Source organism: Onychomys torridus, chromosome 15, assembly GCF_903995425.1.
Source record: "Onychomys torridus chromosome 15, mOncTor1.1, whole genome shotgun sequence".
NCBI lineage: Eukaryota > Metazoa > Chordata > Mammalia > Rodentia > Cricetidae > Onychomys > Onychomys torridus.
Genome location: NC_050457.1, coordinates 16,319,809 through 16,344,729, shown reverse-complemented (window position 1 = coordinate 16,344,729; position 24,921 = coordinate 16,319,809). Strand labels below are relative to the sequence as shown.

At 45.4% G+C, this 24,921-nt stretch overlaps 1 protein-coding gene across 1 annotated transcript in view; it reads right to left on the bottom strand.

Annotated features, from left to right (window-relative positions):
* Positions 1-7,438: 7,438 nt before the first annotated feature.
* Positions 7,439-24,921, bottom strand: part of Serinc5 (serine incorporator 5) — a 96,583-nt gene continuing 79,100 nt past the window's right edge. The window contains exons 9-12 of the mRNA XM_036206990.1: positions 19,829-19,895; positions 16,371-16,410; positions 15,610-15,754; positions 7,439-11,542 (exon numbers count right to left, since the gene is read on the bottom strand). Coding sequence (XP_036062883.1) covers positions 11,395-11,542; positions 15,610-15,754; positions 16,371-16,410; positions 19,829-19,895 — 400 coding nt within the window. The 3' untranslated portion in view covers positions 7,439-11,394. The remainder of the gene's footprint in view (positions 11,543-15,609; positions 15,755-16,370; positions 16,411-19,828; positions 19,896-24,921) is intronic.

The following is a 24,921-nucleotide window of genomic DNA, read 5'->3' as shown; positions in this document are numbered from 1 at the left end:
ATGTTCAAGTGTGGAGGAAGCTGCTATACAGCAGGATAGCACTGAATTGGAACCTATAACTAAGACAAAGCCATTTGCTGTGACTCTCCCATGTCTACACTTGACTGTGTCTTATTCCTTCCCCACGTTTCTCTCTCAAACTCCATGGTGAAAAACAGTATTAGAATCGCCAGGGAGTAAACTGCAACTCCCCCCTTGGCACGTGCACACTCATGCTCTCTGGTGTGCTTTATTCTTTCCATGAGCACATTTCTATTCTTAGCGCACGCCAACCCTGCTTCAAACTGGCTAATCTTGAAAGCAAAGCCAGGGATTCTGGGTTTACCCGAATTGAGGTCCCTAAAGATTACAGGAAAACCCCAGGCTGCTGAGGGTGGCCATGTGGAGCTGTGTTCCTGTCCCCCCAAGTGCTGACAGAGGCAGCAGCTACCTTAACTAAATACAGTTTCAAGTTTCTATGGAGAGGCTGATCGCCCAAGTTAGAGGGAAAATCCATTCTCGGCTCAACAAGCTGCAGCTGACAGGAGTGTGTGCCGCTCCTACTTAAAACCCGGCTCTAGAATAAGGACGCCGGAAGGCAGTGTGGGGCAGTGCCATGAAGGTGACAGGTGAACATTTGAAATATTTTGTTTTTGAGAGAGCTGCACCATGTGACTCAGGTTGGCCTTGAACTCTTCACCTTCTTGACTGAGCTTCATGACTCCCAGGATTCCAGGTGTGTGCCACTCCATCCAGCAACTTCAGCTACTTCTTGCATGTGGATGTGTGCATGTACATGCATGTACATATATGCACACATGCAGCTTCTACTATAGCACATGGCATTTTCTAAATTATTTTTCAAGCAACAAATCTAGAATGCATTTAGTATTTTTTCAACATCATCATTTTATTAGCTCCCTATGCTTTCCATATATACCCTAGATGAATTTTATTTCTATCGTATTATTTTTGCAAACATTGTAGGCTATTCTTTTTATGGGGTGGTTGGAGCAGGATATGACAGGTAACTTAATTTTTAACTTGAGATCTGGAATCAGCTGGGAGATGGGCATCTGTGCACATCTGTGAAGGATTACCTGTATAACATTCATTGGAGTGGTGAGACTCTCCCACAGTGAGGGACTCCTTTCCCTGGGCTAGGATCCTGGACTGTCTACAAAGGAGCCTGAGAGCTGAGCACAGGAATTCACACCTCTCTTCTTCATGATTGTGAATGCCATGTGACCAGCTACTTAGAGCTCCTCCTGCCCTTGCTTCCCTGAAATCATGGGCTGCACCCCTCAAGTGTGGACCAAAGCAACCCCTTCCTTAAGCTTCCAGCAGGAAAAGAAAGCAGAGGCAGGGCCTGACCGTGTACTCCTGGCCACCTGGAATTCACTTATGGTGCCAGGATTATAGATGTGCACCGCCATAAATGCTAAGCTCTTGTAGAATTTTCTTTGGACTAGATAGTTACAATTTTTGCATTGACTCACAAGGAGAATGAGCTATGATTGACAAGTGGTGGGGTGTGCCCTTTTGGAAAGGGCTTGGATACACACTACTGAATGTCCTAAGCTATTTGAATTACTCTCACGGCACACAAAATGCCATTTTCATCAGCATCGTCTTCAGCACTCAGAAATTACTTGACAGTCGATAATCAAAATTTCCTTGGCTACTAATAGAGCCAAATGTGATTTTTATATTATTTATTTTTAATTTTTTAATTTATTCTTTAAGATTCACTTCCTTATGTATGAGTGCTCTATCTGCATGTACACCTGCACTCCAGAAGAGGCATCAGATCCCATTACAGATGGTTGTGTGCTGCCATGTGGTTACTGGGAATTGAACCCCGGTCCTCCAGAAGAGCAGCCAAGTGCTCTTAACCGCTGAGCCACCTCTCTAGCCCTAAAGTTTATTCTTTGTTTTTCACATCATGCCTTCTCGAGCCCATTCATCTCCCCATCCCTTTGTATCTGCCCTCTGCCCTTGCAACCTCCTACCCCAAATAAAATAAAATTTAAGAGGAAAGAAAAACTGAAAAGGGGAAAAAAAAGAAAGAAAAAAAGAGAAAAATATCACAGGGAGTCACATAGTAAACCCTTTAGTCCATGTGTCTTTCCCTACAAGTATTCATTGCAGAGTCACTGGTCTGGTTCAAGGCCTGTGGTTTCTGCTACAGGATCGATACTGGGCCCTGACTAGACCTCCTCTTGGATATCCTTTTCTTGCTTTGTGTCATGGAGATACCTTTTCTTGCTTTGGGTCTGCAGGACCTGCTCCTTCCCACGCTCCACCAGGTCATAGATGGAGTGGATGTTGGGGTGGGCTAACTCATAGCCCTGGTTCTGGGCCTGCCAGCTCCCCTCTCCCATCCTCACCATCAGGGAAGCTCTGCAGCTCTGCCCCTGCTACAGGGTTCACCCTGTGCCCCAAGGAGCAAGGGGTAGGATCGGTTCTCCTGCTTTCATGCCCTCCAGGCAGGCTCACCCACACCTAAATCACCAGGGACAGCTATATACTGTGTTGGTTGTCCAGGAGAGGGGTGCAGGGGCCACTCTCCTGGGTTTTGCAGCTGGTGAGGGGCAGGGATAGCTCTGTGCTCTTACGACCTTAGGGTCAGCTCTTCCAACTGCCACAGGTGGTGAGGGGCAGGGTAGGGGCATACAGATAAAGCACCAAAGTTATGACAAGCTAGAAAAATATGAATATATCACTGAGTATCTGGATCTTTAGTAACTAATATGCCCTTGTAAGACAATTTGGAAAATTCAATAGGGGCTGGAGAGATGACCTAGTGGTTAAGTGCACTTACTGCTCTTGCAAAGGACCCAAGTTCAATTCCCAACACCCACATGGTGGCTCACAACTATCTGTAACTCCAGTTAGAGTAATTCACAGCACCATATGGCAGAAGAGGGGTGGGGCCAGATCTCCTACACTCAAGTTCTTGGGGCTGGCTCACCTGTGCCCCGGTAAACTGGATCAGCTCTACCATGCTGCCCAGGCGAGGTGCAGAATCCACTTTCCCTGAGTGCTGCAGCTGGTGAGCAGGTGGGTCAGCTTTCCCACTTGCTGTAGGTGGCAAAAGGTGAGGAGGACAGGGGTGGGATCTGCTCTCCCAATTTCACACCCTCAGGGCTAGCCTGCACCCCACCCCACCCCTGGACGCAAACAGGGTCAGCTCTCTTGTGCTGCCCAGGTAAGGTGTAGGACCCATTCTCCAGAGTGCTGCAGCTCGTGAGGAGCAATACCAGTTCTCCCTAAGGTTGCAGTCAGTGAGGGGTGGGGCCAACTCTGCAGCCCTATCCTCTCAGTCTTTGATGGCAACAGGAGCCTCAGACATTAACCCAGATCAAGGCTGCATCAACCCAGATCCATGGGCCCCAGACATAGGCCTTAGCAACAGCCCAGGCCCAGACATCACCATGGCCCCACCTCTCCCTTTCCCTCTCTTCCTCTGTCCCTCTGTCTCTCTCTTACCACATCATACTTTTGCTCACCATAACAGTACCAAACTGCCAGGCACCACAAGGAGCTGGGTGGGCCTGGATTTTTTCCTTGGCTCCTGGGGCAGGCCACTGATTTTCATATTTATTGCAATTCTCTATTGTACTTCTTTTCTTTTGGTTTTGTTTATTGAGACAAGGTTTCACCATGTAGCCTGGAACTCACTATGTAGACCAGGCTGGCCGCAAACTCACAAGTCCACCTGTCTTTGCCTCCCAAGTACTGGTATTAAAAGTATATTCTACAACATCTGGCTTATAAAGTTTTAGACATTTTGTGCGTATGAGTGTTTACCCTGTATGTGTGTGTGCCATGTGTGTGCTGTGTCTGCAAAGGTCCGAAGAGGTTGGTGGATCCCCTGGAAATGGAGTTACAGATAGTTGTGAGCTACCATGTGGGTGCTGGAAATTGAACTTGGGTCCTTTGCAAGAGCAACAAGTGCTCTTAACCACTGAGCCATCTCTCCAGCCCCTACTGAATTTTTTAAATTGTCCTACAAGGGCATATTAGTTACTAAAGATCAAGATATTCAGTGATATATTCATATTTTCCTGGATTGTCATAACTTTGGTGTTTTGTCTATATGCCCTAGGGACCAAACCTATGGTGATATTTTATTTGTACTGAAATGTGATTTTATTTGTATGTTAATAAATAAAGTTGCCTGGGGGTCAGAGCTAATAACAAGCCATAGCAGAAGCTGGGCGGTGGTGGTGTATGCTTTTAATCCCAGCACTTGGGAGGCAGAGCTAGGCAGATCTCTGTGTGTTCAAGGATACAGCCAGCATGGAGACACATGCCTTTAATCTCAATACCAACCATAGAAGACCTGGAGGTCTATATAGACAGGCAGTGATGAGGAGGTCATGTGGTTGGGTTTACAACCAATGAGAAGACAAAACAAAAAAGTCAATAAAAAGGACAGACACATAGGAAGTAGATCTCTTTCTGAAGGGCTTCTAACTCTGTAATTGGCTCTGTGTTTCTTATTTAATAAGTGTTTATCTACACAAACCCAGGACACTGGGTTTGCTAAGCACCAGCTCTTCCACTGAGCCATGTCCCTAGTCCTCAACAAGATCTATGCTTCAAAACTTATGTATCTGTTCTATAGAACCTACTATTATACATGCCTAAGGATATCATTCTTCCCTTACATATGACCACATTCCATACCTCACCACCAAATAGTTCAGCCATTTCAATCACATGAAAAGCCGTCCAGAGTGCCAAAGCCTCACCAGCCTTGTCTTCCACTGTCCTCATTCACAAATCCTCCCTTCACCCCTCACTGAGCACCAGAACATGCCCAGTATCCTTTGAGGCATCAGAGATACATGAGTGAAACATGGGAGATGTATGTTCTAGTGTCAGAGACAATGTGAACAAGAAGTGGATGTTGTGGTGGCTTCAATGGGAATGGCCTCCATAGACTTGAGTACTTAGTCCCCAGGCATGGAGCTGTTTGGGAGTGATTAGGAGGTGTGGCCTTGTTGAGGACGTACACAGTCAACAAGCCCTGCTGGGATGATCCTTTTTGCAAAGGGTGCCACTGAACTGCCCAAGATGGTGGTTGCTTGGGTTGGAGGACAGTCACAATACTTAGATGGCCTGATTTGTATGCCTACACCTGCACTATTTTACTTAGCAATGTTCTACAAGTTCTTTAGATCACTGGCGGAGGGCTTAAGAGGTTTCCCAAGACTAGCTCCAGTCCCAGTGTGCTCTCTGTGCCGCCTGACTGTGGATCAAGATGTGAGAGTTCAATTGTTCTTGCCCCATGCCTTAGGTCCACCATTATGGACTCTAACCCTCTGAAACTGTAAGCCCAGTTAAGCACAGCCCCACCCCATGCCCAGGCAGTGTTTATCTGTGGAGTCCTGGCTGTTCTGAAACTAGCTCTGTAGACCATGCTGGTCTCAAAACTCAAGAGATCCATTTGCCTCTGCCTCCTGAGCACTGGCATTAAAGGCGTGTGCCAGCACTGCCCAGCTAACCATCTTCTTTTATAAGTTGTCTTGGTCATTTCTGGTGTTTTGCTAGTGATGGGGTCTATGTAAGATAAGCAAGCAAGTGGAGGAGGGGGTCCAGTAGGGTTAGAATATCAGAGTAGAGAGTTACTGGAGTCTAGCATTGGGAAGAACAGTACGGGCAATCTTAGGGAGGAGTCTTTCGGGAGGAGACGGAGTGCACATTGAAAACCTCGAGCAGTCAGGAAACCAAGCATACTGGAACAGACTGGCCAGGGGAGAGTGACAGAAGTAGTCAGCAATAACTGGAGTGATGGCAACAGGTCATGCAGGCTTTTATAGACCCTACAAAGACTCTGGCTTTGACTTTCAATGCGACAGCAAGCCCTAAAGAGAGCACAATGAATTGTTTCCCAAGATAGCTGCTAATGCCCTGGAACTCAGTGTTTCACAAGATGACCTTGCTATTCTACATGGCTAAGTAAAAAATACACCAAGAAAAGGTGGTATGCATGCAATGGAATGCTATTCAGCCTTTAAAATGAAGGGATTCCTGCAACATGCAGTAACTTGAAAGAACTTGTAGAACATTGGTAAGTAAAAAACATTGTATGCAGGTGTAGGCATACAAATCAGGCCATCTAAGTATTGTGACTGTCCTCCAACCCAAGCAACCACCATCTTGGGTAGTTCAGTGGCACCCTTTGCAAAAAGGATCATCCCAGCAGGGCTTGTTGACTGTGTACTCATCATAGAGGAATGGAGAGGGTCACAGGACCCTTATCTGAGTATCCAGACACTCTGCCTTAATTTCATGTAGCCTGGAGGTAGGGGTGGGTAAGGGTATATAGGTACAAGACTAGAGGAAGGAAGCACCATCTTTGTGGCCATGGGGAAGCCCTCATCCTTGCTGGGCAAAGGCTTCCCAAGTGTGCCCTGGTGGGGGTGGGGGTGGGGCAAGAACGCCTACAGCCCTTACATAAGCACTCCCAATGTTCTCTGCAAGGAAGCCTAATAAACTGTTTCCCTAGAGTGAACTTTGACAGAATCATGTCTGTTTATGGCTGGAACCTTAGGAAAAGGGGTAGGTGTTGTTTATGGTCTCTAACATCAGGCTAGAGTGAGACAGGGTGGCCAGGGCTGTAACTAAGTGCTACTGTACCTGCCTACCGGCCCTGTGTTCAACCTGGAACACAAACAAGCAAGGTAAACTCAGATGCAGATCATAAAACTGTGGTTTTAAGGACTTTGGGATCATGTTAGCGGACTTAGAATTTCAGCTAAGAAGAAGAAGTTCAAGCGAAATGCTGTAAAACATGGTGACTGCACTGAATGTGCACTCAGAATTGCTGCAGGGGGAATCAGGTGTTCTCACCATAAAAAAGAAGCAATACATCTTAATTAGCTCGACTTAGCCATTCTGTGTTGTGGAGCAATCTTTGTACACTGTAAATATGTGTTACTCTCATTGGTTAATAAAGTGCTGACTGGTCTATAGCTGGGCAGCAGGAGATTGGGCAGGAGAGCCAGACTAGGAGGATGCTGGGAAGAAGGGTAGAGTTGAGGACTCTCCAGTGAAATGCAGAGGAAGTAGATGAACATGCTGTACTGAGAAAAGGTACTGCCACAGGGCAGAGGGCAGAACACAGATAAAATATAGGTTAATTTAAGTTGTAAGAGCTAGTTAGTAACAAGCCTAAGCTATCAGCCAAGCACTTATAATTAATATTAAGTCTCTGTGTAGTTATTTGGGTAGGGCAGAGAAACTCCTCCTACAATTCTATTTGTAGTTCAAGGCCTTAAATTGGATACCATAAACCACCCATTTTATTTGTTAATTATAAACCATAAGAATAGTTGCCAAGATGTTTGATCCTTGACTGACATGTGAAGGCACCAACCCTGGCAAAGGCTATTTGGAGGCTTTAGTCATGTGTCTAATAGAAAGAAAACAAACAATATGGTTTTCAGGTTTACATTTTATTAAAGTACAGAGTTAACAAGTTTGAGTTTTTTACATAGGAAAAGGCCAGTCAATTTCAGGTGCTTCATAGAAAAATTAGCATTAGAAAAAAAAAAGATACAAATCCTTAATTGGCATTGTGGCTAATGGGGAAAAAAATTTTTTTTAAAGGTAGCAAAATCTAACCATGTCAGAGACCTTTATAAACAAATAGTAGACTTACCACACAAATTGCATTCAAACTCCAATATAGAAAAAACATAACCACAAAATTTGGCTACAGCTAATTGTTTCCAAAAAATCTTTTTAAAAAATTAACAGTTATGACTATAAAAATGTTTGTAGTTTTTCTCTGCAAAGTAAAAAAGTTTAAATCTTTAATAAATGAAGACAAAATGATCCTCTTAAAATTTTTATAAATAGCTCTCAAGACATATATTACTCATCTGCTGTAATCTTTCTTTACCTGAGAGAATTTCCCAGGATCCTTTCTCCCCAAAGGAATACTTTAAAGAGTTCGTCCATCATTTTGCTAACATGAATGTGGTTAAACTTCTGCTGAAGTCAATTTGGACAAATGCAGCCCTGATTTGCTTGCCCTTCCCCAACTACAACAAAATCAAATACACCTCTTTGGTAAAAGCCAAGAAATTTGGCCTTTCAAAACAACTGTCTCTGCAAATGGTTCACTGATGGAAAACAGAAAAGAGCGAACTAAAGACCTTGTGGTCAGCTCTCCTCTCTGCTGATGTCACCCAAACACTAGAGAGCTCATCTCTGCAGGAAATGAAAATGTTTACGAATAAATGACAAAACCCTTTAGATTCTGTGGCCCAGGTGCCAACCTCATCTCTGACAGAGGAAGGCCCAGTGTCCTTTCTGGGTGTTCAGTCTCATTTCTGATGCCTTTCACCTCTTAGCAGTATATATGCTGTGCACTGGTACACATTTCAGGACACAAACAGGAGATACTGCTAGAAAGGCGGCAGAAGGACAGACCAGGGAGTGGAAATACGGTCTGGAGCTCCTTTCCAGGGTAAGGTGAAGCACCAATGACGGGCCATCTGACAAAACTTAAGTACATCATCAGTGAAGGCTGAGGGTGACAGTTTGGGAAGGGGTAACTAACACTACAGTGAAGTCATCTGTGAAATTGGAAACATGGCTGTCATGTGGAAACTCCTGCTGGCCGTTCCTTATGGGAATCAGAACCCCAAAGTCTCAATACCCAACACTCCCTCCAACTCCTTCCCCACCAGATTACCCACTATATAAAACTTTCCCAAACCTCTGGAAAACAATTCATCTGCTGACTTCCCAAGAAGCCTCGGCCAACTACCCAGCAATGGCACGGCAGGCTTTCCAAGGGTGGACATGGATGGGGACAGTCTCCAATCTCCAACTAGGTATCATGTCTAAGCGAGACTGCCAGGAGAATCCCCCTGGCTTAAGTGTTTTGCTCATAAAAACAAGAGGAAGAGGAACACATACAGTTTCTAACACCCTGCTGCCAGGTCTGCCATGGCTACAGGGGTCAGAGCAGCAGCTCCAAGGCATGCATTTTATAGTCCTGTGTGAGTACGGCAAGAAGCAAAGGTCTGATATCTTTAAAATTACTGTTGGCGTTTTAGCGTTAACACTGCTGTTGTTAACTCAAGGCAATTGGCACACTTTCCAGTTTCTCAAGTACAAAGACCTAACAGGGTTCTTAAACCCATAAATGGACTACCACCTGAGTAGTTTCTCACAGCTGACCATGATGTCAACTTTGTGTTTTGAGACAGGGTCTAGCTAGCCTAGAACTCACAGAGATCTCCTTGCTTCTGCTGAGATTAAAAGTTGAATTCTTCACTTCTGTCTACTAAGACATCCACAGTCCTCAAGTGCAGCCATCTCACTTCTGACCATCAATCCAACTCTAGCAGCTGAGGGTAAAGATGGGTATGGTCAACTCTTCCTCTTGTGCAAGACCTAGTTTCTGAAGGGGAGGGAACACAACCAACCACTCCTGAGGCAGTTGGAAAATAAGTGGAGCCTGGCTGGCTGACAGAGAAGCACTGTCCTGTGTTTCCCTGAGCTGCTTTCTGGAGAGGAAAGGGGTCCAACAAAGGCTAGCCCAGGACTGTGTGGCCTTGTCAGTCTGACCTCGGTCTGGTATGAGGACCAATTCAAAACTCACCACATCTGGCTGCCAGACTCGGCAGAGAAGACAGATAAAGGCCTTGGTTAGACCTCAGCAGGAGGGGAACACTGCCTCACCACTACCTGAGCTCCCTCTGCTACTTCTCATAGCATGTCTCAGGCATAGCAGTGGCTGCTGCCACGGAGCTGGCTCACACAGCCCACTTTCTGACCATTCTCAGTGGATGGACTCCCATCCCCACTGGAGTAACTGGACTTGTTCAGAGTTAGTGTGTAGCTATGCCTTTTGTGATTCTCACGTGTATTCAAACTGCTGAATTTAAAGAGCCCCCGACCTAAACAAGGAATTGTGATGTAGTTTACAAACAAGGTATCCTTATTTGTGTACCCTTTAAGAATGGATCTCAAACACTGAAAAGCAGGCAAGTTCTTCAAAGAATCCACCCTTATTTATCCCCCGTGGCACTTTTAGTGAGTGACTGGAAATAAGAATCCACATTTTAGCACATGGGAACCAGGCTTAGATGGGTCCCAACTCTGCCTGACTTGTTCAGATAGACACAGAAAAAAACCAGCTAGACTGAGTCCTCCTGGGATGTCTAGAGAGTATTTCTACTCCACATGGAAGCAGTCTTCAGCAGACTTGGCACTGGGAAATATCCTGGACTAAGAACATCAGCACTGTAAATGCATACTGTGAGCATTCCTCCCCAAAAGTGCATTCGGGAGATTTCTGTGGATATAATCTTGGCTTTGTGAGATGCCCCCAGCCACCTACCTTTGCATTTAAGTCTAACTTCTCACTTTCACAGCTTGTCAGATCTGTCCAGTGAGCTCTGTTGAAGCTCCTCACCCCAACCCATGATGTTAACACTGGGGCACACTGAAAGTGAGGAAGGCTGGGAAGGGGGGCAGGGGGCTTCTCTTAACACTTTGAGAAGGGTGAGAAGCTGCAGCCAAGAATCAACTTTCCTGCTAAGACCCTTAAAGCATTTCTGTTAATGACATAAGTAAGAGCTGTAATCCTCTGCTGCTCCGGCAAAGAAAACAACATTGTTCTACAATCACATGAACATCACCATAAATAAGCGCCATAGTTATTGCAGGCTTGGACTGGGTGGGCATAAAACGGTGGAGAATTCCATGGAGGTGAGATCAAATTGTGCTTTTCACATTATTACAAAGATTACCCCAGACAGAATGAAGGACCTTTGCCAAGGGCAGGGAGGAAAGGCCCTGACTCCCAGCATCGTGACCTCCAGGGAAAATGCTGGGGGCAGGGGCATAGGGAAGCAGTTGAGGATAGAGGACCTTCCTCTTGCACTCCAGAACAGGGAGCTGTGAGGGCTCCAGGAGGCAAGAGTGAGTGACAGAGGTCAAGACCCACCTGAGGGCTGGGGACTCAATGTTTGGTTTTGCTTCCTTATACCAAGGATGAGAACGAAAGGACATTTTCATCCCTGTGATGGATACTGTGCCCTGAGTTCTGTTCTGGTTAAAATACACCCAAGAAAAACAGCAACAGAACTTCAGCTACCACTTAGGGTAAGGCATAAAGACATAATTGCACCTATCAGCTTGGCTAAAAAAAGATTTCAATTCCTGTAGAACAAACTGGTAGTTTCCTTTTGGATTTCAGACTAAGAAGCCAATTGGGAGATTTGTTTCCTGAAAGCACTGTCAGACTCACGTAAGATAGCCAGAGAATGTCAGTTGTTCACAGGGCACCAGTTGCTGCTTAAAGCCCTGCTGCTCATGTTCAAAGGGCAGCCCTCCAGAGTGGGGCACAGGCCTGCTGAGCCACGGGGCACTTGGACATCCTCACACCAAGAACTGCCTGGAGGGACAGCAAAGAGGGGCCACCAGGGTCCACAGGTACAGTATCACACACATCCAGCAGGAGGCCATCTTGACCCAGAAGACAGACCAGCTCCCGGTTAAGAAGGTCTCAATGGTGGCGTTTTCGTAACTGTTGGGAAAAGGACAGAGCTGTGGTGAGAGCAGAATGAGAGGGAAGAGCGGCTCCTCTGCTAGTACTTCTGTCCCAGCAGCCTCAACTTCCTTTCTTAGCAGTTAGGAGTTACAGCTCCCCTACATTTAAAAACGTATCGTTTGGTAACCTTTCGAACACTCACAGACTTTAGAACCATCACTACACCGTGTTTCAGAACATCATCATCGCTCCACAAGTCCTGTGTCCCTCAGCTGCCCTGCCATTCCCACTGTCCCTATTATCTGCACTCACTAACCTATTTCTGTCTGCAGGATTAGCCCTTTCTAAGCCAGTTCAGGTAAATGCAGCCATGTGGTCTCTTATAACTGGCTTTTTAAACGTAACGTAATTGTTTCAGAGTTCCTTGTGTTACACCACGTATCAGCACTGGTTAATGTCCCTTATCTGAGATGCCCTAGGACCAGATTTTAGAGATTTTCGTCCTCGAATATTTACATAGATGCTACCAGTTGAGCTTTCCCATGTCATGTTAGATTTGAGAACATTCTGGATTTTTTGGGTTGGGGATACTCACCTTCCGTCACTCCTTTTACTGATAATAATATTTCACTGTGTGAGAGTAACACACTTTGTTATCTCATCAGGTATGGACATTTGAGCTATCCCTGACTTCTGTGTTGTTAACAATTACTATGACATGAGTATTTGCCTCTAATGGTCTGGTATTTTTCCTTTTTGTCTTAGATCTATACTTAGGAGGAAAATTGCTGGATTATACTATGATTTTTGTTGAACAATGCAAGGAACTGCCAAACTAATTTTCAAACTATTGTCAAACTGTATTTTCAAATGTGGCTTCTGTTGTGGGGTATTTGTACACTGTGTGAAGATATATTGCTGTGATTGTCTTAATAAAGAGCTGAATGGCCAATAGCTAGGCAGGAAGATGTTAGACAGGACTTCTGGGGACAGAGAAGAGTCTGGGAAGAAGAGAGGTGGACACACCAGTGAGACTCTGAAGAAGTCAGACATATGGCACAGAGCAGAGGTAACTGAGCCACGAGGCAGAAGTAGATGGATGGAAATAAGTTAATTTGAGTTATAAGAGCTAGATGGGTATAAACCTAAACTAACAGCCAAGCTTTCATAATTAATACTAAGTCTCCATGTCATTAGTTGGGGCTGGTGATCCAAACATAGTCTGACAAGAAAACTTGCTACATTTGGCAACCAAAGTCCCACGTGTAAATCCACACAGGGCCTGAAAAAGCTGGAAAAAAAAAAAAGTTCTCAGTAGGCTTGGTGCTGGTGGAATACAGAGGCATGGCTCCTTTAAGAGGCTCTGATACAAAGCCCCTGAGTGGGGTTTCTGAGCAGCAGGCAGTGGTTTAGATTTTTGTATATTGATACAAATTTAAGGTTATTTTTGTTAGAATATACTCTCTATATGTTTCTACTCTTGTTTAAGATATTTTTGTATATATATATACAAACTTAAGGTTATTTTTGTTATACTGTATATATGTTTTCTACTCTTGTTTAAGGTATTGTACTTGTGCAGCTCATTAAAAAATGTAATGTATAATTAAGAAACACAGGTGGGCTGGAGAGATGACTCAGACATTAAGAGCACTGACTGCTCTTCCAGAGGTCCTGAGTTCACTTCCCAGCAACCACATGGTGGCTCACAACCATCTGTAATGAGATCTGGTGCCCTTTTCTGGCCTGCAGGCATACATGCAGACAAAACACTGCATACATAATAAACAAACAAATAAATAAATAAACAAATCTTTAAAAAAAGAGAAATACAGGTTAGTAATTAGTTACCTATAATAATCAAACTTATAGTCATGTTAGGTATGTTTTCAAGGTTAAGCAGAGATAGAGATATATTCTGGATAGATGGGTGTTCTTCAAACACTTCAGAGACCTACAGAACACTTAAGATGTTTTAGTAACCTATAGCTTTTCATGACAGTGAGACACATCTGCTCTTGGCAGCACCAATTTACTTCAAAAAAGGATGGTGGGCATCAAAAAACTTCCATATAGAGTTAGCTTTCAATGTGGCAAAACTAGACATCTGGGCAAAAAACTGCCCTTGCCTGGACTGCTACAGTACGTTGCCCAAACTGGACCAGCAGAACACAAAAGAACTGCCAAACTTTGGTAAGACAAGGTAGGACAGACCTTCAAAATTCCCACTTTACAGAAAAGTATCTCAGATATTCGAGGCCAGTAGGCCAAAGATAGGTGCCCCAATATTGCAGAGGAACTCTGGGTGACTGTCCAGGTAGCCAGCTGTCTCTGTTGTTTCTATAGTTTTGAAAGGCGTTTGCTCTCACTTCCTGTTTACTCAGGTAATATTATATCCTTCCTGGTTCTTTGATGGGGTTGAAGACTAGACAGTTATAGTTACAGTTTTCCTTGTTACCAAATTCAGAAAAGAAACTCACAAAAGAGATGTAAAGTACATAAGGTTGAAAGACATAAAAGCTTAAGTTGTTTAATCTAAGAAAATGTTTTAAGGTCTAAAAGGATATTTCTGGGCTGGTAATACAGTTATTATAGAGAGTAGTTTAGGTATAAAACTTTGGACTCATAAAGATAGGATATATAATAATAACAGAGTTAATCTCTCTGAATTTGTCAAATACAAATGGACTGGACATTGTGAATGTAATTCTTACCTGATAATTGTTCTTATTGCATATAGTTTTACTATGTTAGAGTTAAAACCCTTCCTTTTTATTTAGATAATACCTGATCATTGTTTTTATTGTATATAGTTTTACTATGTTAGAGTTAAAACCTTTCCTTTTTAGTAAGACAAAAAGGGGGAAATGTGGGATATTTGTATATTGCTGTGATTGGTTTAATAAAGAGCCGAATGGGCAATAGCTGGTCAGGAAGAGGTTAGGCAGGACTTCAAGGGACAAAGAGCTCTGGGAAGAAGAGAGGTGGAAACACGCCAGTGTGACTCTGAAGAAGTCAGACGCATGGTACAGAGCAGAAGTAACTGAGCCATGTGGCAGAACAGATTAAGAGAAACAGGTAACCTGAGTTATAAGAGCTAGTTGGGGACAAGCCTAAGCTACAGGCCAAACTTTCGTAATTATAAGTTTTAGTGTCGTAATTTGGAGGTGGGAAATCCAAAGACAGTCCAACAAGAAAGCTTGCTACAGGCTTCATTTTGCACTCCCAGCAGGATGTAAGAAGAGCTCCAGTTTCTCCCTGTCTTCAACGTTTGTTATCACCTTCCATCCTTTCTCAGAAGTCCCAAGCCAAACTTCCTCCAGGAGTTTTCAAAGAATCACTAGAAAACATCGAAGTCATCCCTCCCTCAGGAAGGATGTCCTCCAGGAAGTGTTTTCTTACTCCAGGCTCTAGGCTGTGGCTCCTGGTCCAAGGTAACCCATTCCCCAACACTCATCACTATCACAATGCAAGGGATTTGGGTCTGACCTGTCAATCCCACTAGAGTGTTATCTCTGGTGCTTGCATCAGTGTGGCATGAGAGCCACACAAATACCTATCAACTAACAAACACATGGATGCAACTGGAAGTCTGGGTCTGTACAAAATGTATGAACCTCCACGTAGGAAAAATCTGATCCATTAGGCATGGGCAAATTAACAACTGGAAAGAATAAAAGATACAGATTTTGAAGTAGGGAAAAAAACCCCACTGTATTAATCTTCTTCAGACAACCTTTCCTCTATTGCCACTACAGTGTTGCCAAGTGGAATTAGCTCTTCCTGTCTTGTGTACTTTGTTTCTCTGTACAGAGATAGGACTCAAGGCTTCTCACATACTGAGCACCTGCAGGCACCGGCTACTTCCTGACTGCAGTGAGCACCCTCGACGGCCAGGAAAGGATGCTCATCCACCAGGCAGAGGTCAGCTGCTGTCTACAAAGGCTATGAACGTGCTGGGAGCTGGACAGTAGATGACGCCACACTTTGGAGAACCACACTGAACTTGGCTTTTGTTTGTTTGGTTGCTTCCCAGACAACCATTTGACTGTATAGAATCTTTATCTGAGCTTAGTTCTAAGGCATTCGAATGGGCCACTCACTGGAACCAGCTGGTCAAGGTCATCATCACGTAGAGGGAAGCCAGCATGAAGACTGAGTGGAAATAGGAGTAGCTGTAGACTGTGCCTTTCTTCTCGTCATAGATGACCCGGGGTCCCTCTTTGACATTCTGCTGCTCTTCGGTGTCTGTGGATGACAGAGAGTGCCCAAGGGCAGTGGTGAACCCACATGCGGTCAGCACCACGCAGCTCCTGGCTCACACATTCTAGTCTGGGGTACTGCTAAGTGGAAAATGCTACAAATGCCATCTGCACCTCAGTCACCCCAGAAATTTTCTTACGATGAGTTAGCAAATATGTTTATTTCAGTAGGGCAGAAGAAAGAGTATTTAACGATATAGAGAATACTAGAAGCTTAACAGAGAGGGTAGCCCATGAGCTGTCAAGCCCCTAGGACTTTCCCTTCTATGAAGGACAGCAAGCAGACAAAAAGAAATGGCACCCAAATGAGGTGCAGGGACCTCTTGGCATTTTCCTATCATTCCTTTAAAAAATAAATACACACATTGTATTTTTTTTCTCACTCTTACTTAGACATGAACCAGAATTTTTCCCTGCCAGCTGCCAACAAAACAATCAGAACCCAGCGATGCTTGAAGAAGATGGGAGAAGATAAACAGTAAACCAGCACTGGAATGAGCGGAGTTGGGTACCAACATAGTGCCTGAATTGCAAATGCCCACCGAGAGAAATCCCCGTCTATAGGGCCGGGGTCAGGCCCAGAACGTAAATGCTGCACTTACCTTCTCCATCTGGACCGAAGCAGAAACAGCACCGGGCTACCTGCGGGGGCAAAGGCACTGGGTGAGACGCCTGCTTTCTGTGTCCCTGGCACTGCAGGCTGCCCATGCAGCAGAGCTGCTATCAGAAGAACGTGCTAGCGCCTCAAAAGGTTTGGCTAGGTGTCTGTCTTAAGATACACTGGGTACAGTAACAGAAATGCCCTCATGGGCATGAGGATGTCCTAGCTAGGTACCCTGGAGCAAAGCCTGTACACCAGCTCTGTTAGGCTCAGCTTTAGCTGCAAACTGCCCTGTCCTATAGCAGGCCCTTTCTGCGTATCCTCCGTTGAAGGACTGACCATGGAAGGCATATAAAGGCCCAGCTAACAGGCCATAGAGGCACCATATGTTTGGGGAGCATGTCCTAGGTCTGGCTTACACTGTCCTTTAACTTTATTTATACTTTGCCCAATTCTTCCTCCTCCCACCTCCTTCCTCCCTTCTATATGTGCTGACCCCTAATAAATTATCCAGTTGAGGCAGTCTGCCTCATCTCCTACTTCTGGATGACTCGGACTGAAACACGCAGCAAACAAGATGAAGACCTTACTTGCCCTGCGCTTTCTAGTGATCAATTCTGCATGCTATTCATCAATTCTTCTCCTGCCTTTGGGGCTGGGACTAGGATCATGCTCACAGCTAAGACACTGAAATCAGGTAGGTTCAACAGGAAGCCAGCAAACTAGCTTCCTGACAGAGCTGGGATACATGCAGAAGGAAGACCTTGGAATCTATGATTCACACTAGTAAGTGGCACGTGGTATTCAGGGGCTGAAGCTCCAGAGTGTGAAACGGGAATGGGGAGGGCAGAGTAAAGCCAGCCCCTGAGCAGAGATGGTGCTGCACTCCTGTCTGGCACTCAGGACGCAGAAGAATCCCAAGCTCAAGGTTGGCTTGAGCAACATGGTGAACTCAAGGCGAGCCTGGTGACACACTGGATTCCAACCAGCGTGGGATATGTAGTGAGAGCATTTCTTATAAAAAACAAAACAGAACAATAAAAATAAACAAATCAGATTGCTGAGCTCACTGTGGATACAGATGGCTGGGGTACTAGCTTTTTTTTTAGTACAATTTGAATTTTATATCCTTTTTCTTACTTGTTCAAAACAATAAGCTCAAAGAAAAAGAAATGAAATTATCTAAGTTTTATTACCTAATCGCAGAAAAACTGGTAAACAGAATAAGAAGCCCAGCACATGCTGAGATTGGGAAGCAAGGGCCCTGCTATCTCCAGTGGAAGACAGCTGGACTATAAAAACCAGGGGAGCATCATCCTTTCCTCCCACACTGCCCACTCAAGGTCAAGCCCTTGTTCTCCACAAGACCTGGCAGTCTACAATTCACTAACAGCAGGGGGTCCACTTTATTCTTGCTGAGGTCCTGTTTCTTTTGAAGCTTAAGTTACCACAGAAAAGAACCAGCTTCCTTTTTCAAAGGTATATCCCAGGCTCAGAGGCAAACAGTGGGCAGCTTCCCCTCAAAGGAAAAGAACAACATTCTCTCTTAAATCTCACCTGGGGGCTTGCTGCTGAGTGAGGTTGAGCTCGTACACAAGAGGGACATTGAAACCTTAACAGTCAACCCTCAGCAGGTGGCCATCCAGTCAGCGCTGAGAACAAAGGACGCTTCTGGAGCCCATTCTGCTCTCTGACACACAGCAGCAACCTATCAACCCAGCACAGTTTCTCCCTGAAGTGACGGAGATGGCGGGTGAATGTCGCTGGCAGAGTAACAAGCTCCTCATAATGGTTCACTATCTCCAGGCCGGGCACTGGAAGGGACACCCTAGACAGCCAGCTGCAGAGCAAAGTGCCCGTATTTGGAAAGACACCAGGGCTTGTCCATCCAGTAAATGCTACTCCAATGGAGCCAGTGACCAGATGCCAGGCAGAGCCAGCATCAAGCCAGGGACAGCAGCTATGCGCCCAAGAACACGTACCCCGGGGCCACATCCTGGTCAATGGAAATCTTTTTCCCTCTGTAAAATGCAAAGAACAGCCCCTTGCTGGGCTTTTGTGAGCACTAAATGACGAAATGACACGTGGGAATCTCAGAATGCACTCAGCACCAGGTAAGTGCTAAATATTAAACTTAGCCATCACTGGAGCCCCAGGTCCTCGACAGCCTTGCGGTCTGGGCTGAGTCTTGTCTTAACTGCCCTGTATGTGTGACTTTTCTGACTATGATCTATGCTTCATCAAGAGCTCCAGTTAAAAAATGTCTGTACAGGAAAGAAAACAACAGGGTTTTGTTGATGATAGTCGGCTACAGACTCCCTTGGACCTTGACATACTGTGAACGGCCTCATCGGTGTCCTCACAGTTCTGACTTCTTTACTGAATGATACAGTGTGATGGAACTGGTGTATAATGGTGGTGTTAGTGTACCCACCATCTCAGGAGTGCCTGCAGAGCATGTGCAATTCTCTCCCTGGACTGTCTGTCTTTCTTCAGAACATATTACATAACCCCATAGCCACACTCTATATGAAGAATACAGATGGGCGTCAAACAGGTGAATGGCTTAAAACAAAAAGAACATCTGTATTCTATTACAGCCAAAGAGAGTAAACGCGGAGCAGCTGAACAAGGTTCAGTTCGGACTCGGGTGGGTGCCAGGGTAACAGGCAAGAGGCCAGCATTGTTGATGAAAAAATCAAGAATTCTTTTATTTAATACACAGGACAATAGTTCCTTTTCTATACAAAAATCTTATTCTTTCTCAGATAGAAAATAGAACCATGAATGCCAAAAAAAGATATCAGCACAATGAAAGGAAAAATTAGTTTTCTTACTAGATACAGAAACCACCCTTACTGGCAGGTCCTATGCTGCAGTAGACGGTCAACACAAAATAAACCCACTGGCATTTCTGGATGTTCTGTCTCGTAAAACTCTGCTTGGGCACTTCCTACCTTACCTGTCTTTTGCTTCCTGTTCTGGTTTCTGATTCTGTGTGTGTGGGTTTTGTGTGTGTGCATGTGAGTGTGTGTCTCTGTTTATGTGTTTCTTGTGCTTTTCCTTGTTTTATTTTTCCCGTTTGCTTTGTTTTGTTGTTTGTAATTTGGCCTACTGTTTTCTGAAGAGAAAGAAAGAATGGAGCTGGATGGATGGGGGTCTGGGAAGAGACTCGAGACGAGAAACCATGGTCAGAATATACTGTGAAAAGTTTTATTTTTTGTTTGTTTGTTTGTTTGGTTTTGGTTTTTTAAGACAGGGTTTTTCTATGTAGCCCTGGCTGTCCTGGAACTCAGAGATCCACCTGCCTCTGCCTACTGAGTGTTGGGATTAAAGATATGCACCACCAAAATTTATTTACAAAAAAAACCAAAACAAAACAAAAAAGACAGCACATAAAGGCTGTCCTGAGAAATGGGACTGGGGCTGAAGCAAGGGAAGAAAAGGAAAGGAACTTACTTCCAGTTCAGGAGCTCCGTAGCGCCTCTGCAGAGCATCCGAACTTGACCTTGTTGTTGATGTCAAACTAGGGAAAAGCAGAGTCCAGGAACACAGTGAGAAGCCGTCATCTGGGATGAAGGGAAAGCTGCCGGGCCCTGACTCACTGCGCCCACAGCTCTGGAGCAGGCCTGAAAGCACATCTACCCTCCTCGTCTACACCTGTGGTTTATCTAACTTTGCATAAAGGTATCCTGGGAGCAAGGGTGTGTCTGTGCTGAACAGGAGCAGATCCTCCTCCCTTGCTCTTACTTCTTAATTGATGATGGCTTACATTATTTACACTGTATCAGACACACCATCTAGAGACAATTTAACATATATGGAGGATGTATGCAGATCTTGTGTAAAAATAATACCTACACCATTATATATGTAAGAAGTTTGATTTGGTATCTGGGAACAACCCCACACCAGACACTGAGGGATGAACATGAGCTACTGTGATATTCCATTTGCTATCCAGGCTTGTTGGCTGATTCCTCATTGATCTTTTTATGTACACTGTATTAGATCATTTCATCCAGACACAAGTTTGCAGCTGTCTCTGCTCTTCTACAGTGGTGTTCAGCAAGGGTTCTTGCTGCTCCTCGCTCAAATGCGTGAATCACTTCATAATGTCACCTCTCTCTCTCTCTCTCTCTCTCTCTCTCTCTCTCTCTCTCTCTCTCTCCCTCCCTCCCTCTCTCTGATGAGCTTCACTTAGAGGTCAAAAGCTATGAGAAGCCAGAGGGATCAGAGAAAAGGACAGCAGAGTGACACTTTCCCTTTGGAATTTTTCAGAGAAGCTGGCGGCCTGGTTTATTATTCTTGGGTAGCTGCTCAGCCAGCATAGTGTTTACACAGCATGCCCGAAGCTGTGGGTTCTGGTTCCAGCACCACATAGACTGGGTGAGGTTACACAGGCCTGGAACCCCAGACTGGAGAGGAGGGGCTCAAAGGTCAGACATCCAAGGGCATCCTTGATGACACAGTGAGTTTGAGATCAGACTGGCCCACAGTAGACTCTGTCCCAAAACCTTTTCCTGCCTTTCCTTCACACAGAGAGGTAAAGTGATATGTAAAACTGACTTACAAAGGTAAAACTATTTATTTCTCCCTTATATAAAAACACAGAAGCACTTTAAACAAACTAACATACTCAACATTTAGCCTAATGCACTCATTTCGATGATTCCTAGAGGCCATGAGTGTGGGCGGCATGTGGCAAGCCCTGTTCTGAGTGCTAGGGGCTCCTCCACGGAAATGCAGTTGTCCTGCTCACACAGAACCAAGCTTACAAGGACACAGTGGGCGACTGTTGCTGCTCAAGAAGCCTGGCTCCCAGTGGACAGGCAGGAAGTAAGATTCGTGTCACCAAACCAACCCCAGGAGGTGGCGGGTCTTGTCTGTTTGCTCTCAGTCAATGAACTGCAGGGAAGCAACAGAACACCTTGCTCACTAGCAAAGAGGTCCTCTGGGATCCAGACCCTAACCCTCCACGCCTCCACTCTACTTCCAGACTCAGGGGACGACAAAAACTCCCGGTATCCGTGCTCCCAAGGAACACAGCCGTCTGCTCCTGCACGTCAGACTTCTGCAAGCCAAGCATGCCCTAGTACAGCAGGAAGTTTCGGTAGGGAAGGCCACATTTTAATTTTACCATGACTTCAGTATCTGAAGTCTCCAACTGAAAACTGAAGAAGAGTCTTCAGGAGCATTGCAATAAGTATTCCATTTCATAATTCTCTGGAATAAGTTTGAGAAAGACAAAACTTTTGATTCAAGGACCTTCGCCACCTCATTCCCACCCTCAGACAGCACTAAACCTGGGAAGGGGTTGCTGTTCCATCTAAAACGACTGACATGCAGATCATCCTTAGAGACTGTGTCCTCCTACATGCAGACCATCCTTGGGGACCGTGTCCTCCTACATGCAGACCATCCTTGGGGACCGTGTCCTCCTACATGCAGAGCGGATGAAGCTGCAGTATAAGGCCTTTCCCATAAAACTCCTGAAAATTGCTGGGCAGTGGTGGCGCACGCCTTTAATCCCGGCACTTGGGAGGCAGAGGCAGGCGGATCTCTGTGAGTTCCAGGCCAGCCTGGTCTACAGAGTGAGATCCAGGACAGCCAGGGCTACACAGAGAAACCTTGTCTTGACAAACAAACAAACAAAAACCTCTTGAAAAATTACTAAAGAAAACAATGGTTTTGCAAGTTATTAAAGCCTAGAATATTCTCTCTTCCTCTCCTCCCTTCCCCATCACCGTTGTGTGTGTGTGTGTGTGTGTGTGTGTGTGTGTGTGTGTGTGTGTGTGTGAGAGAGAGAGAGAGAGAGAGAGAGAGAGAGAGAGAGAGAGAGAGAGAGACTGTGTGCACATGAAGGTCAGAGGATGATCTTGGGTGTATGTCCTTACCTACCATTCTGTGTGAGACAAGGTCTCATGTTGTTTCAGCTCTTGAGCTTCTAGAAATTCTCCCATCTTCCCCACCCCCACCTCACTGTGGAAGCACTGGGATTAGAGACACGTGCTGTGCCTGGTTTTATGGTGGTTCTAGGGACTTGAACTCAGGTCATTACCTCCCCATAATTTTTTCTTTATTTTGAGGCACGGTCTTACTATACAGCCCTTGCTGGTCTGACACTTCCTATGTGGCCCACACTAGCCTTGAGCTTATAGCAATCCTCCTGCCTCAACCTCCTGAGTGACTGGAGTACAGATGTCAGCTACCATACCCTGTATTGGAGCAAGGCTGGACGGAGGACTAGGGCGCTGAGAGAGGCAGTTTGTCACATTCAGAAAACCACTAACGCCACAGAGCTTGTTTACTGTCTCCGGATCCACCCACAGAAGCCCAAGTTCCCTGTAATCGTTCACACATCCACCAAAACCTCACCTTCCTTCCCTCCTCTCTAGAAACCATGGCAATGCTCTAAACTCTGCCATACTGTCAGACCAATGCACAGTGAATGTGCCTTCTGAGTAACTGCTTCAGCTTACACCCGAGCGAGCCCAAGTCCCGTGTGATAGGAAGTCACAACATGCCCACATGGTTGGGCTTGCCTGGCGGATCACCTAGTTATTTCCGGTTCAAAATAGCTATTTCCGGGCCAAAACATCTCGTGTGACTAGGACTCCATGGCTTTGCATAGTTGCGTAAAGCGCACGTGCGGCCATGTCGGCCATGTAATCTATGCTCATGCGTGGAGTAGCCACATGTGTTCCTGTACACATGTGCGGCCCACTCTTTAAAAAGCCGGCGCCATTTTGCACAGGTCTCTTCTCTTCCTCTCTTGTCCTCTTAATCATGTGTGTTTCCCACAGGCCTGTCACGTCTTCTATCCTCTCTCAATAAAAACTCTTCTGTGGTCTTGTCGTGTTCGGGACGTTTTCTTGCAGGGTAAGAGCGTCGCCAAATAACTAACACCGTGGTCACAGAGAATCCCAAGAAGAGTCCAGACTTTACCAGTGGAGATCACAGGCCTCTCTCTACTCACCCTAGAAATTGACAGGGCAGGCCTAGGATGTGTCCCACGCCTCTGTCCAGACTCTGTTGCAAGTCTACCCATTCCCACAGTGCTCTGTAGTCAGTGATTCATGGCTATCAAAGGGGGCCAGAATTCTGTGGGAACCAGGGGAGGCTGCCCCATGCTCCTGGTGCACAGCCATGAAAGACTTCTGGCTAGTTGCTGAGGCCGTGGCAGGATTTCTAAAACAGAAAAGCAAACCACCCCCATTCCTTCCTTCTTAAATAAGAGTGGCTGGCCAAGGACAAGGAGAAATAACACTCCTCTTCCATTGCCATTTTTTCTCAGCTTAAGCCGAGCTCTTTACCAGAATACCATACCAACCTTCTTCCACACGGCATGCTGTATTGCCATCAACAGCCTATTTTGAACCAGGAAGTTGCTTAGCATTTAATACAGATTCTCAGCTTGTCCACTTTTAGATTCAGTGGGTATTTTCCTAGATGGTGTAAACACTAGAGTTATTTTTTTCTCTTAAGCATAACCAACATGAAAATAACCAAGGGATACTTTATAACGCAAATGTTCCCCAATAATCTAATTGTGCACGCCACCCAGTTTAGGACCTGCCTTAGCAAAGCCATCTCTGCGGTGGTCTTTGTTACATCAATAGGAAGCAACTGCAACCGGAAGTGTACCAAAAGAGTGGGCTGCTTCTGTGACAGGCAGACCTAACCAGGTTTTCTGGGTGGGAAAGGCCATTAGTTCTCAAAGCTTAACTGATGAATGTAAGAGGGCCCAGCCCACTGTGGGCGGTGCACCCCCCACCCCCATGCAGGTGGGTCTGGGTAATACAAGAAAGCGTGCTGAGCAAGCCATGAAGAACAAGCCAGTAAAAGCAGCATTCTTCCACAGTCTCTATTTCAGCTCTTACCTCCAGGATCCTTCCTTGAGTTCCTGCCCTGACTTCCCTTTAGGATGGATTACAAGCTGTAAGGTAAAATAAACCCTTTCTCTATGCATTTGGTCACTGTCTTAAGTTATGGTTTCCACTGCTGTGATAAAACACCACAACCAAAAGCAACTTCCGGAGGAGAGGGTTTATTTCAGTTTACAGTTCCTCATTGTAGTTCACTCAAACAGGGCAGGAACCTGGAGGCAAGAGCATGTGCAGAGGTCATGGAGGGGTGCTGCCTACTGTCTTGTTCTTCCTGGCTTGCTCCATTTGCCTGCCCAGGGGTCGTACTGCCCACGGTAAGCTGGGCCCTTCCGTATCACTATTGATCAAGAAAATGCACCACAGGCTTGCCCATAGGCCGATCTGGTGGGGATATTTTCTCAGTTGAGATTCCCTCTACCCAAATGACTATCCCATTCTAGCCAGCACAGCCATGTTATCTATTAACAGTAATAGAAAGCAAACCAGAACACTCCGAAGTCATGAGCCAAAATGAATCTTTCCTCCCTTAGGATTTCTTTGGTCAGGTCTTTTGTCATAGTGATAATAAAAATAGTAACAGTCAATCTCTCCACATTCTCCAGCAAAGGAAGCTTGAGCCAATGGTTCCCGAAGCTGAGATAAAGAGATACAAGTACAAAGGAC